Genomic DNA, 14,221 nt, shown 5'->3' with positions numbered 1-14,221 from the left:
GTGCCAAGGGCGTAGATTGATTTACCAGAGCAGCAGTGATCCACTAGCTGTTCCAGGCATGGGGTATTGTTTTGATTTGTTGGGTTTTTTTTGAGTGGTCCATCCTGGCAAGTGAGCCTGTATGGACAATGGTTGCTTCCTTTGGGATGGACCGGGCATTTTTTTTTTTTGTTCTTTTTGTCTTTTTTGTTTGTCTGTCCATTTCTTGAATATATGCTTGCTTCCTTGTTACAAATCCTATTGATTTTATTCAGCCTGGTCTCTGTTTTTCATGGGCTACAGTAAAACTAATTAGGTGTGGAACTCATTAATGGTGTCTGATCACTTAGTGTGCTTTTGATTGGTTGCAGTGAAATGGTCATTGGTCTGTTGTTGAGATTGGGGAGCGACTGACTGCGAAAAAAAGATTTGTTTTCCTTAATTTTCATTGAAAAAAGTTTTTTGTTATTGCTAGTAACCTGCTGTGGGTTTAACATGAGGTTGTATATACCCAATTTTAAGACCTGCTAAGGACCAGATTCTTTTTTATGATATGTATGTTCTTTTTCCCCATTTGTGTCTGAGTATTAAAACAACCCATTATGCCAAAATCAACATGTCACTGGATAGGTGTAGTCTAAGTGCAGTCAGATCATGGACAATATGTGCAGGAAAGTCTAGGTAACACGATATCATGATGTCCAAATTTTATCAGAGATCAGATTTGTCAACCTTATGGTGCTACAAAATATTTGGGAGAACTCAGAAGCTAAAAGAACAATTCATGCAAAAGTACTTAGTAATTATATAAATCAGGGGATAATGTACAACAGTGTGGTAGATAATCCCAGCACCTTGATTAATGTCTGTACAAAATGCTATGACAGTCCATCTAATAGATTATAGATTCTTCACTCGCCATTTAAAACTCTGACCTGCTGGTGGCGCAACAGAAAGCATCCCTGAGGATTAGCTGTAGTGCTTAGAGGAACTATTCTCATAGGATAGGAACTGAGCGATTTCAGCCTGGATCGAAGCGGTAGATATGCTGATGGTATATCCATTAAATACATAAGCACATTTAATGTTTCAAAAAAAGGCAGTTTTATTGCAGTTTTAAACGTTTCCCAACTCTCAAAAACGCCGCATTAAAAAGCAATTTACACATGTGTGACTGACACAGGTGAGTATGTCGTGGACGTAACTGTAACAGAAAAGGAAAGCTCACAGAAAGAAAAAAAAATGGCATACGCATGTTGCACATTCACTATTTCTCTCCTGCTCAAACTATTCTATCAAGCTAGGTTTGTAGAAAAAGACAAGGACAACACTCATTCTGCATAGTCACAATAAACTCTGCGTTTGTATGCAACAGATTTCTGTTTTTTTTAAATGTTCACACTGTGGCATCTCCACAATCCTCTGTAGCCTGTGTGTCTAACCTAGCGTATGATTGAATAAGGTCTAAACTGTCATTGATTTTAATATCATAAAGTAGCTTCTGTTATTTATTTTTTTAAATAATCTTCATCATAAACCATCTGACTCGCCACATTAAAAGCTTCTGTTCTAAAATCTTTTCATGCTCCTGTAACAGTATATAATAGGGCTGTTTCTCCATAAGGATATAGCAGCTCACCCATCTTGTGAGTGTTATTCAACAGGCAGAGTAAGATAGGCTGACAGATCGATAAGACACAGACAAAAGGACAGCGACACACAGAACGACCCTACAGCGAGCTTTGATGAAGGTGACCGGTTCAGATGGGTGACTGTAAGTGAAGGAGGGTCAGACTTAAACCAGCTGCTTTACAGTGCAGGAGGCTTAATGATGTCACGACAATGAAAGGCAATGACGCTGTAGGAGGCCATGAGGCAGTGCGGCAGCTTGCTCCTGTATCTTGGCTGCACAGGCCCAGAGAGCGTGCAGGCTGCTCTTCCACAACAGGTGTAAGCTGAGAGAGTGCTGGGTTTTAAAAGTAAAGGGACTCAAGTCTGTCAAGCATCTGTCCGCCCACCGAGAACAGTCGTTTTATTTTCACGCCGGAGCGTCTTAATGTTTCTTGGCAGTGTTTCTTTGGTGCCCCCTAGCTGGGAGAGAGGGCAGGACTGTTCTCTGTGCTGATGTTGACCAGGCACTCGCTGGACTTCAGGCTAGTCAGAGATTTGCAGCTTGGGAAGGACGCCAAGGACCCACACAGGCCCATCATGGAGGGGGTGTAGTCCTTTTCTGGGAGGGTGGGACAAACATATAACGGGAGGGTCAGTTTAACTGTACACACATGTTTCATCGCTTGTGTGTCTGAGTTGTCACCTGTGCACCAGGCCCTCCCATTCTGTTTCCCATGAGTCCTCTGAGAGTCAGAATCCAGGCTGACCTCCACTGACAGCAGCTCTGTGCTTGGAAAACTCCTCCTGAAAGAGAAAACAAGGCAAATATTTATATATGGCTCAAACCAGGTTCAAATTTTGAATTAAAAAATTAAAATGTTTTCTATACAGGTTTACATGGACATAACTACGCCATTTGATTTTTGCTTGTGATTTACACAAACTGCTAAGTGCTGTCTGATCTTTGATTGAACAATATTATACACCCACCAGCCACTTCATTAGGTGCACTGCTAATCAACACAATTATTTTATAAACCAGTCAAATGGCAGCAAGTGAGTGCAATTAAGCATGTACACATGATGAAAACAATGTGCTGAAGTTCAAACTGAGAATAAGAATGAGAAAGAAAGGTGATTTAAATTACTTTGAACGTCTCCAAAGGTCGATTCTGTTCATCTGGACGTAGCGTTTTCAGTGGGAGAAACGTTTCGTCACTCATAAAGTGACTTCTTCAGTCTCAGCTGACTGCAGGTTTCCCCAATCTTATAAAGAGTACATTTTCATAATGACTGAAACCAGCCCACTAAGGGAACAATGGGCTGGGAGGTCAAACTTTGAACGTGGCACACCTGATGCCAGAGTATTTCATAAACTGCTGATCTGCTGGGATTTTCCCACACAACTGATGATATATACCACAATATAGTGCATTTTCTGTAAATTTAGTGAATAGTTTATATAATCTGTCCACCAAGAGTACTATTTATTTTTCACATTTAAATCAAATAATTAAAAATGAAATAAATATGGGCTGTACGCAGTATTATCCAATAGCGATACTAACTAGATGACCTCAGAGTCACGCAAGAGCTTCCCTGAGGCCACCGGGTATCACTGCTGTTCCTGTATGGAAACCAGCATGTCTGCAAACATCTACTGCAGAGTGTCCAGTCTCGGAGGAAGCGCACCGTTAAGCGCATACAGGAATGTTGTTCGGCTCGTCCACGTATCTGTTGTTGCAGCTACAGAAGTAGCTGCCTGTTTAGGAATGAGCTCCTCGATTTGTTTTGGTTAGTCCTTCTGTGTTGCCATGGTGACTATTGCAAACCGTCAATTAAAACAAATAAACGATAGCCTATAACATGGAACGATAGACGTTTGAATATCGTCCTCTGATGTATTTCCTCATCTGTAGAGTTTAGGAGAATGGTCTGAAAAAGTGAACAACGTGTCTAACCTTGAAGCAGATGGACTTTTTGATTCCATGCTGTGAAGAACTGAAGCAGTTCTGAAGACAAAAGGGAGTCCCAGCCAGTATTAGCAAGGTGTAACTTAAAAATGCGACTGGCTGGTGTATATTATTGTTATTACAGAGTTTGTGCATATTGTCAAATTGCAACAACGAGACAAAGTAACCATGCTGCCTGTAGCAAACCTGCGAAACAGCTTCAAGTCCTCTTGGCTGTCGAACGGCTCGAGCGTTGGCCACTGGTTGACGAGTGGGATTGAGAGGTTTTTCGCCAAGTGGTTGGAGTCACACGGAATCAAGCTTGTCCTGAGACATGTGAGGGTAAAACATAAGTCCCAACAATAGAACCACTGAAAAGCAAACACAGTCCACGGTACTCTGCAGTGAAGAGTGTTCATCAGTTAAGCTGGCATTGTGTTAAAGCTATTTGCTTAAACATGCTAGCCATCTGTGTGTTTCACTCACAGTTGCTCCTGAAGCTCCAAGACAATGGCCTCTAGTTCCCTTTTCTCCTGTTGGCTCTGGGTCTGCAGCTCCTCCAGCCGGGCCTTTAGCCTCTTGTTCTCCATCTCTGTGTTCTTCAGCTGTGACTCACGCAGACGCACAAGCTCCTCCAGGTAACCCTGACAACACACATTCAGACTGAGCCAAAATTTAAAAAACACATTCACCCTCGGATACTCATATTAGACATCAACCATCTGTGAACGGTCATAGTAATGTAGAAACGATTCCGCAGTATAATCTTTGTTATTAACTGACAGATTAATAGAGTCATGAAACGATGAATGTATTTATCTGCATTTATTAACCTTAGATTTAGATCAAGCAACAGCGACAGAAACACATCATGTTTGTCCGCCCACCTTTTGTGCATTGACAATCTTGAACCTCTGCTCCATCTTGCGACACTTTGTGCTCCAGCTCTCCTCGTCTGTGACCAGGGGGATGTAAGGATGTTCAGGGACGCTGTCGTCACTCGCGCTGCTGTCAACACTCTGCCGATCATCGTCATCGCTCAGGTAATCATAGCTGTGACACGAGCAGCCAGTATCAGTATCTTATTGACTTTGAATGGGCTTTGCAATGGTGTTTCTGTAACTTTCAAAGTGTTTCTGAAATACATGAAGGTTGGTGTACCTTTGTGTAAATTTCAAGTATGGAGTATAGTCAATCACTGCAGGAGATTTCCCATCCAGGGCCTCCCCTTTTAAACAGAAGCTGAGGGAGACAAACCAATCAGAAATTAGAAACTTTATACATGCATAAGGATTTTAAAAGTATCAGTCTGATATCTAAAAGTCAGGACGCCCCACCTAAAGTCTATAGCTCCAAGACCTATTAGCATCCCTGTTAGCACTGTAGCTTCTTCTCTTAACATGATGGCTCCCTCTGCATAGAACCTCCTAAAGCACAAAGACAAGTGCAGTTAGGTGGGAACATGTTTGTACGAGGATCAAGTGATTTTTATTATATAGAGAGGTGCTAACTTGGTTGTCCTGCTGTCCCTCAGAGCAGTGGCGATGTATTCAGATAGCCTCTTCTCCATCAGAGCTACTCTCATCCAGGCTCGGACCTGAAAGGAACACCAAAGCTAAAGAAATTAGTCTGGAGAGTCACAAAAATGACTTCTAAATTAGTCCCAATAAATCTACATATTCTTATTTATTTGTAATTTTTTTGTCATCGTATGATGGTCTTGCCTTGGCTCGTGAGGTGCTGATGTTTTCCATGCTCTCAATGCTGCTAATGCAGCTGTTGGGGACTTTAGCACAAGCCAGGCGGATGTAGTCCCAGTAACTCCTCTGACCATCGAACCAGCTACTAGAGCCTGACACAACAAGCATGTGAAGTGCGTTAGTTTTAGTAAGCACTGAAAAACACGTTGTTACACTACACATATATTACTGCGAATAATAAAACATGGTTCTGCTTGCCGAAGCTGCTAAACAGGACAGAAAAGTTTCAGTAAACACTGTAAGAGCCTTGATTCAACAGGACGTTAAGTCCCAGTATGTTATCTCCTCAGTTTAGTACCTTTGAAACGGTGGCTGAGGATGTGTTCAAGGATGGCGGCGAAATTGACAAACTCTTCTGATGAATCATCGATGGGCTCGGCCGTGTATTTCTCCAGCAGGGTCTTAACTGAAAACCTGTGTGTGGTGGAGAGGAGCGAGGAGAGCACTTATTCGAGCACTTATTCAAGCATAGAGGGAAAAGATTAGTCAGGAAAAACGCTGATGGGTTACCGCTGTCTTCGTTTCAGTTTACAGTAGGCAGAACATGTCGTACATCAAACTATTGCTAAACATTTGTGAATCACACTTGATAAACCACACAAGTCTGTTTAAGGATGCAGTCGCGAAAGAACACAGTGTTCTGCCACTGTGATACATTTAGTTAGCTCTTAGGTTTAACCCTAAAAAACAGACTGAACATTTTTAATGAGTACAATTAGAATGACTATTCATTTTCTTACATGATTTCTAATATCATAAAAACACAAATTACAGGAATATGCACAGATTTAAAGAATGTACATGAGCAGATTATGTACAGTATTGCGCTCTACGTTTATTTTTCTGTGTTCAAAAATTTGTGATGGCTGTTCCAGATGACACGGGATGGATCCTTGGATCAGTGTAGAGAAAACAGGAGATGATAAGACTGTGGAATCGCTCTATCTTCTGCCAAATTGCTTGCTTAATTTGGCAGAATATAGAGTAAATAGTAAGCACTGAAAAATCACACAATTCTCCCCAGACTACAGAGCTCTGTGCTGTTTTTATAGGAAGCTGAACTCTTGTCTCTGTATGATAACAATTTAATGTGTAAGAAAGTTACTTTCTATATTTGAAGAAAAATGGTTAAATATATATGTTGTTATGTGAATTTTTGGATCCGGTGTCATAAATGTGATGTACTTGTGTGATCAGTGAATGGTAAAATGGCAACAATGGGAACATTTTAAGACTCTGATCTCGGTGTCAGACTGACCTTACTGAACAAAATACTCCACGTTGTCCTATTCTGTCAACACGTAATCTTTCAGATATACCACAAGCTAATGTACAAGTTAGGTTTTGTACACAAGGGTCTAAATGTATTCTGTGACCATGGCAGATAAGAGAGATAACTTGTCTCCATAAATATCCTAGGTTTCCTTGTTCAAAACTCATGCTGTAATCTGTACTGTACAATTAACAAAGGTCAATGAAACTCATAAAAGCAAAATATCTGGGTGGTGTTAGCTTGTTAGGGCAGGGCATAAAGTAATTATGTATGATACAGCTTAATAATAGTTTATTTTTACAGCACTTATCAAAACTAGAGTTACAGAGTACTTCCCAGAAACACAGAATAACAGAACAAACAAGGAGGAGATTATACAAAACAATGAACATATCAGCGGACACTGTACTGGTCCGTAGTGGTGAAAAGAGAGCTGAGCGTAAAAAAGCAGCTCTCGATTTACTGGTCGACCTATGTCCCCACCCTCACCTGGTCATGACCTCTGGGTAGTGACCGAAAGAATGAGATCACAGATAAAAGTTGTGGAAATGAGCTTTCACTGAAGGGTGGTTGCCCTCTTCCTTAGAGATAGGGTGAGAAGTTTAGCCATCTGGGACGGGTAAAGCTGCTACTCCTCCACATCAAAAGGAGCCAGTGTAGGTGTAGGCATCTGACAAGGATGCTTCCTGGGTGCCTCCAAGGTGAGGTGTTCTGGGCATGTCCCACCAGGAGGAGACCCTGGGGTAGATATGCTAGAGAGATTACATCTCTTGGCTGGCCTGGGAACGCCTTGGTGTTCTACTAGACAAGCTAGAGGAGGTGGCCGGGAAGAGGGAGGTCCAGGCTTCTCTGCTTAGTTTGCTGGCCCTGCAACCCGGCCCCGGATAAGTGGAAGAAAATGGATAGATCGATGGATGGAATTTACATATCAATTAAAACACAAGACTTAACATCAAAATAAAATAAGGTGAATCTTAAAAGAAGACACTAATGAGGTGAGCTGAATTTTCTCAGGCAGGTCATTCCACAATCGAGGAGCCCCAACAGCAAACATTCAAACGCTCAATCGACTTGTGTCTTTACATGTGAGGTGGGAACTGTTAATGGGTTTCAGACCAAGGATCTCAGCTGAGCACTGGTTGGTAGAAGAACTGCAGTTTGACTGTATATTTTGATGCTGGGCAATGAAGGACTTTAAATGTAATAAGTAAAATCTTAAAATCAATTCCTAGAGAAATGCACAGCCAGTGTAGAGTCATCAACACTGGGGTAAGATGTGTTCAGTTTTCAAGGTTCTGGTAACAATCTGGCAGCTGATTTTGCATAGTCTGAAGTCTATTTCATGCTTTCTGATTGATATCTGTTAAAAGACCAGTACAGTAGTCTAACAAAGAGGAAATAAAAGCATAAAAAGCAAAATAGTCAGAGTGTCACTAAAACTCAATATTGATCGAATTCCCGCAATATTCCTTAGGTTATAGTATCAGGACTGCGTCATCAATCAATCAACCATAACTAATCTGATTTCCCATAATTATAATCAGGGTTAGAGCACAGAGTTCAACTATTTGAAATTGTACAAGCGTATCTCCATCCCATTTGAGTGTGGATGTAATTATGTGATCTCTGACAATGTACCTTCCATTTCCTGCAGAGTCTCATTTCTACACTTCAGTCTGATGTCATCCTTTTACTGTGAGGAATATGTTCATCGAGCACTTTCAGGAAACTCCAACAACTTCCTTTGTACTAGATAATTTCAGCTGATGACATAAGTCTCCCGTAATACATTCCTGACTTCCAGGATCTTCCTGTGAAAACCCTTTAACTTTTGTATGTGTTGAAGATTTGAACAAATAAAATTAGTTCAGAGAGACATAACTCAATAATGATAATAATCATAAATCATTTGGCAAGATTTTATCCATAATTTCATAAATATCCTACTTTAAAATTTTGGCTGTAAATATTGATAACTGTGGTGATGTATGGGGAAAACTTTTAGCTGAGTCACTGGTCACTTATGCGCGTCATCTAGTCTCCATGGCATGCAACTACTTTAATCCACTTTACCCTATTATCCTGTTTTAATTTTGATTCTTGTACATTGAGCTTGTTTCTTATTTCATTACACTGTAAAAACAAAGACTTTGGAGAAAATAGAGGGTTATTAAAACTCAAGGGAACAAGATATTACAGATATTAGCAAGCTGCTTTTTGTTGCTAATGCTAATTAGCATTAACAATATTAATAACATCAACTAGCATTAGCATAACAGTAGCTGTGTCCCAACTCCTAGGCCACAGCCTTCGAAGAACCCGGCCATCATGGTCTACGTGGGCCGGGTCCTTCGAAGTCTGAGAAGGCTGGAAGTGCGAGGCTGTGAAATGGGACGGTCTAGCCTTCAGATTTGCGTCACCAGCTGTCTCGGTGGAGTTGAATAAACTCAGCTGTCTGCTCCTTGCTCCCTCAAATATAACAGAACATTGGAGTAAATTCTCAACCATCTCACGTTTCTGTTTAATCAGTTTTCTGTTTGACGTTTATTCAGCTGCATGAAAAGTATAACTTTAATCTCAGCCAAAACGATTTACTAAGGAACAAATAAAACACTGAAAAAAGCCAAACAATAGTATTTTTACATTATCTAAGTGACTTATATGTTTAACCTGAGTAGCGAAAGACCACGCAGGGTCTGAAAATGTGGCGGGAGTTCGGTGTTCTCGACGGCTCTAGTGGGTAACAGACATCTGTGAAAACGTCAGAGCCCTTTTGCAAATATGTGATGTCTTGATAAACCGAGCAGATATTTGAAGTTTACACAGCTACATTCTTGCCTGAAAATATCTTAAAAGTTTATTTTGTGACCCAGAAAGAGTAATATTAAAACTAAGCCGCCATTGTTGGAAACTGGAATTGGCTGGGCTGCGCTATGAATTCTGGGATAGGTTGGGCCACGAAGGATACACCTGACCCATCCTTCATATCCAGGAAAATGAAGGACGGATTTCGGGGCCTCATTTGGAGCGGCCCTTGAATTGGGACAGCCCTCATCGCCTGGCTGTGACGTAATCGGCCTTCAATACACAGACGATCCAGCAACGCACACGAGAAAACACAGGGCTTAAATACACACAGGGCAATCAGGGAATGGGAGACAGGAGGGAGACACGGCTGGGATTAATTAGACATAACAAGACAAGGGGAAGCAAAACTAGAAACACTGACAAGAGACATGGACCTTCACAATAAAACAGGAAAGACACCGATAAATCTCTAAACAGGCAAACCTAACAGACTAGGAGACAGAACATAGGAACTTGAAACATGGAACAGGAGAGCACAGAGGACACACAACACTAGGGATAATCACAAACAACCCAAAATAAACAAAACCACAGAATATTAATAAATTTAAACATAAACAAGGAGTCCACAGACTCCGGACCATGACACAAACAGCATAAGTTTGTGATATCAGGAAATGAGTATTTCACATCGCTGTGGACGTATTTCCAGCATCAAAGGTCTGTTTAAGGTCATGCCAAAGCATCTGAAATTTAAGTCTGGATTATTTTAGACCACTCCAAAAACCTCCTTTTTTTCTTCTTGTTTTGTTTTGTTTTGTTTTTGAGTCATTCAGACATTCTCTTTCAGGATTTTCTGGTAGAGAGCAGAATTCATGGTTCCATCAATTACAGCAAGCCTGAAGCAGCAAAGCAGCCCCAGACCATCACGCTACCACCACCATGCTTGGCTCTTGTTACGATGTACTCTTTTCATGAAAGGCTATGTTAGTTTCACAGCAGATGTAACAGGACCCAAACCTTCCAAAAAGTTAAACTTTTATCTCACAGATAGGGCTGCCACAAACGATTATTTTGATAGTCGACTAGTCACCGATTATTTATGCGATTAGTCGACTAATCAGATCATCATCCACTGGACGTAAAACTACAGCTTATTGCACCAGCAGCATCTGCTCTTATATAACTATCGTTAGCTTACAGCTTTAAGTGTTTAAGGTGCTAACTAAAAATAAAGACAAGATGATAGTTTATTCAATTTTAATGAAATTTGCAGATTGTTTCGGTGAAGTTTAATGAACTCCTTGCTATCTAAAATATAACAGGACAACGGAGTATATTCTCCAGCATCTCACACTTTTGATAATCAGCTGTCTGCTTGACGTTTATTCAGCTGTGTAAAAACTATAACTTTAATCTCAGACAAACCGATTTACTCAGGAACAAATAAAATACAAAAAAAAAAAAGCCAAACAACAACATTTTTAATTTATCTAAGTGACTCATATATATTTAACCTGAGTAGCGAAAGACGGCGGTGGGTTAGAAAACAATTTGCCGGGAGTCCGGTGTTCTCACCGCGCTAGTGACCTAGCCCCCGGCTAGCTATCGAGCTGGTGGGTAACAGACGTCTCCGAAAACGTTGGAGCGCTTTTGAAAATATGTGGTGTCCTGATAAACTGAGCCAATATTTGAGGTTTACACAGCTACATTCTCGCCTGAAAATACGTTAAACGTTTATTTTCTGACCCAGAAAGAATAATAAGAGTAATATTAAAACTAACTAGCTGCCGCCATTGTTGGAAACTAAGCTGGGCCGCGCTATGATTTCTGGGACACAGCTGCTTCTTCTTCTTCTTCTTCGGGGTTTAACGGCAGCTGGCATCCTTGTACATGCAGTGCTGCCATCTTCTGTTTCAGTCCGTTATTACACTCTTAAATCCTGCTACTTATTCCTGCGTCTTTTGGGATCTTACAAAGCTTCAAACGACGCGTCGACTATTAAATCAGTCGTCGACGATTTTGATAGTCGACGTAATCGTGACTAGTCGACAAATCGTGGCAGCCCTACTCACAGAATGTTTCCACAAAAGTCTTGGGGATCATCAAGATGTTTTGTGAGACGAGCCTTAGTTTTGGTTTCTCCTTGAACTCTCCCATGGATGCCATGTTTGCCCTGTCGCTCTTTTATTGTTGAATCATAAACTCTGACCTAAACTGGAGCAAGTGAGACCTGAAGTTCTTTAGCTGTTGTTCTGGGTTCTTTTGTGACCTGACATCGACTTTGTTTCTGATCTGTTCATGAGTTTCTTTAGATTGTGGCAAGATTGCTTGTGGAGGTCTTTTGGCCTGCTTCCATTTGTCAGACTGGTTTATGTTTATATTTAGGTTATTTCTTGATTCACCATGTCATGCAGTAATCAGACCTTGCAATGGTGAGCGAAACTGAACTCAGCTTTCCAAAAAATGTGGATAATCACAGTAAATGCATGATTTAACCAGGTTCACAATTACACTTTCACATAGGGCTAAGCTATGTCCTGAAAATTGACAGCATTTTTTTACCTTAATAAAAGGAAATCATCATTCAGAATTTCACTTTGTATTTTTTAAGTTATCTTTGTCTAATATTAAAAAAAAAGAAAAGAAATCAGGAAGTAGTGAAATATTTTTCCCAGCACTGTGCATTTGTGGGTGTATATTTTCAGCAATATACACCCACAAATGATATAAAAGCTCACAGGCAAAGAATTTTCAGTTTATTTTAAGCACCATTATTTCTTCAGCAGTGACCACTAAATGTTTTCCTGGACACTAAATAATTCAGCAGGACTATTTTCTACAAGAACACCTGTCAAATACTATTTGTCCAGTGACGGTAAGATATGCAGTGAGCCGTGAGAAGGAAATTAACCATCTCCTGCAAACAGAGAGAAAATATTATGGCTAAATACTGGTCATGTTTTGCAGAGTCACCATCTTTATGTTTTACTGGCCACGTTCACATCTATAAACAATGCTTATCTTATCACAAGCCACTGAGGCAAGTGATTTCACTCCCCATTGTTCCAAAGGCAACAATGCCTCATTCAGCTGCATCAACTGGATAATAAATGGCTGACTATCCTCAAAACGAGCACAATCCCTGCATTTCCTGTGTATTACAAACAGCAGGGCGGGGACCTGACCTAGATTCACCTGTCATTGGCTCACAGAGGTCCTGCTTACTTACTTTTTTTTAAAACCTTTTTTTACTGACTTTAATGCTCTCAATTTACATATAAGAAGCTACAATATGCAGTGGAGCTGAAGTGAGCTAACACTCCTATGTCCACCTTGGCAACTGACCCCTTTTAGATTATATAAAATATTTTATGCATTGGGAAAATCCAAATTTAAGTCACAGCAGCTTTAAATGTGCTGTGGGCTGTGGATGTCTATCTACGTTGAAGCTGATGCATGACTGAGCTGAATGATAGCACAACTACTGCTGGATGAAGTGGAAGCATGCCTGCTGACTTACAGGCTAAATGCTCTGTCCCTTTACATAACCATAATCGTTAGAGATCATTATGTGCCTGCACCGTCAGGTCAGTGTTTGAGCCTACTGAAGAACAAATCTCTATCCAAAATCACAAAATCCAAGCAGGACTTTATGTAAAGATCTTATACTGCCATCCTGCCTTAAGTCCCTAGGGTGCCAGCTAGTCCTTGCTCCAGGAAGGGTGTCGTCATAGCGACCACACCATCAGCACTGGGATAAAAATTGCACTGACAAAGATAAAAGTCACACAGAGAGGCCACTGTCTGATGCAGCACTGAGGGCATTAAAAATGTCCATCACCATATACAACATAAGGCGTGTTGGATAATGCACTCACCTGCAGACCGTGAGGAGGTTTTTCCTCTCCACCGCGAGGTTCCTAGTCGATGCTTTTTTCGAGACATCTCCCATGGCCATCGCTGCCTGCTCCATCCAGGAGTAGGCAGCCCTGGAAGCAAACGACCCCTCCCTGTGGGCCACCGGCCCTCCTCATTCACTTGTGGATGCCGGAGAGGATGCTGGCGGCCCGCGTCAAAGCCGCTGACAGACAGCGGCGGCACTTTGTGAGACGACGGAGGAAACTGCTCGACACATTAGACACACCAGAGCGCGCGGAGCGTGGGCTTTGTTTTTATGTTTACTTCTGTGACCTGCTCACGGGACTGAATTGTGTCTGCTCGAGCCCCCTCTTTCTGTCTCCGCCCACTTTTCTGACTTCATCATGCCGTCATTGGATCGTTTCGTGTCGTGCGGACCGAATTACGTCACCGGCTCCAGCGACACGCAGTTTCTTTGAGAGCTTAATATAATATATAAAGACCAGGGATTATTTATTTGTTTGTTTGGTTTTGTGCTCACAAATTTATATTTTACAAAAAAACCCTAAAATAGACATTTAATATTTAATATTTATATTTGCAATATATGTATTGTTCAAAATCCTCATCATTTTATCTCTTTAAGATAGCAAATGCTCTATCTCAATTTTGGAAATTTCATTTGCTATAGTGATTGAAATGCACATTTTTATTATAATTATTTGTTAAGACTGTGTATGGAAAGTAATACAATCATTAAATTTATCAATTTTTATTTTGAACATATGACACATTTTATACACGTTGAAAGTTTATTTCGTTTTTTCTGTATGTTTAATTTATGCATCAATAATAAATGATAATTTTCTATATTATTATAAATAGATATAGAATAAGAGATGTGCTTGGACCTTTTATTTAATGCATTGTTTAAAGATTGTGTTGGATGTATTTGAGACTGAAATTTCTTTCTTTTC

General features: G+C 40.6%; 1 protein-coding gene across 2 annotated transcripts; it reads right to left on the bottom strand.

Annotated features, from left to right (window-relative positions):
* Positions 1–1,059: 1,059 nt before the first annotated feature.
* Positions 1,060–13,681, bottom strand: rundc3ab (RUN domain containing 3Ab). 2 transcript variants are annotated; one of them, XM_085466234.1, is made up of 11 exons: positions 13,265–13,678; positions 5,601–5,716; positions 5,267–5,394; positions 5,054–5,139; positions 4,880–4,969; positions 4,704–4,784; positions 4,430–4,595; positions 4,029–4,186; positions 3,750–3,869; positions 2,294–2,394; positions 1,060–2,209 (listed from the first exon to the last, which is right to left on the bottom strand). In XM_085466234.1, exons 1-11 carry the CDS (start codon positions 13,357–13,359, stop codon positions 2,067–2,069), a joined length of 1,284 nt encoding a protein of 427 aa, XP_085322360.1. In that variant the 5' UTR covers positions 13,360–13,678; the 3' UTR covers positions 1,060–2,066. The 2 variants fall into 2 exon arrangements, with proteins under 2 accessions (XP_085322360.1, XP_085322359.1); XM_085466233.1 differs by having other exon boundaries at positions 1,060–2,394; positions 13,265–13,681.
* Positions 13,682–14,221: the final 540 nt, after the last annotated feature.

This window comes from Copadichromis virginalis, linkage group LG8, assembly GCF_057382275.1.
Source record: "Copadichromis virginalis isolate Kocher_CV1m ecotype Utaka linkage group LG8, C_Virginalis_male_GT1.1, whole genome shotgun sequence".
Taxonomy (NCBI): Eukaryota; Metazoa; Chordata; class Actinopteri; order Cichliformes; family Cichlidae; genus Copadichromis; species Copadichromis virginalis.
Note: the sequence above shows the minus strand (reverse complement) of the source record. Positions and strands in the feature narration are given on the sequence as shown.

Bases quoted from the DNA above. Each gene is read 5' to 3' on its own strand.
- rundc3ab (XM_085466233.1), bottom strand. From the start codon at position 13,359: ATGGAGCAGGCAGCGATGGCCATGGGAGATGTCTCGAAAAAAGCATCG. The intron at 5,717-13,264 runs GTGAGTGCATTA...CACCACACACAG, and splicing joins AACCTCCTCACGGTCTGCAG to GTTTTCAGTTAAGACCCTGC. The intron at 5,140-5,266 runs GCAAGACCATCA...TGTTCCTTTCAG, and splicing joins TCAGCACCTCACGAGCCAAG to GTCCGAGCCTGGATGAGAGT.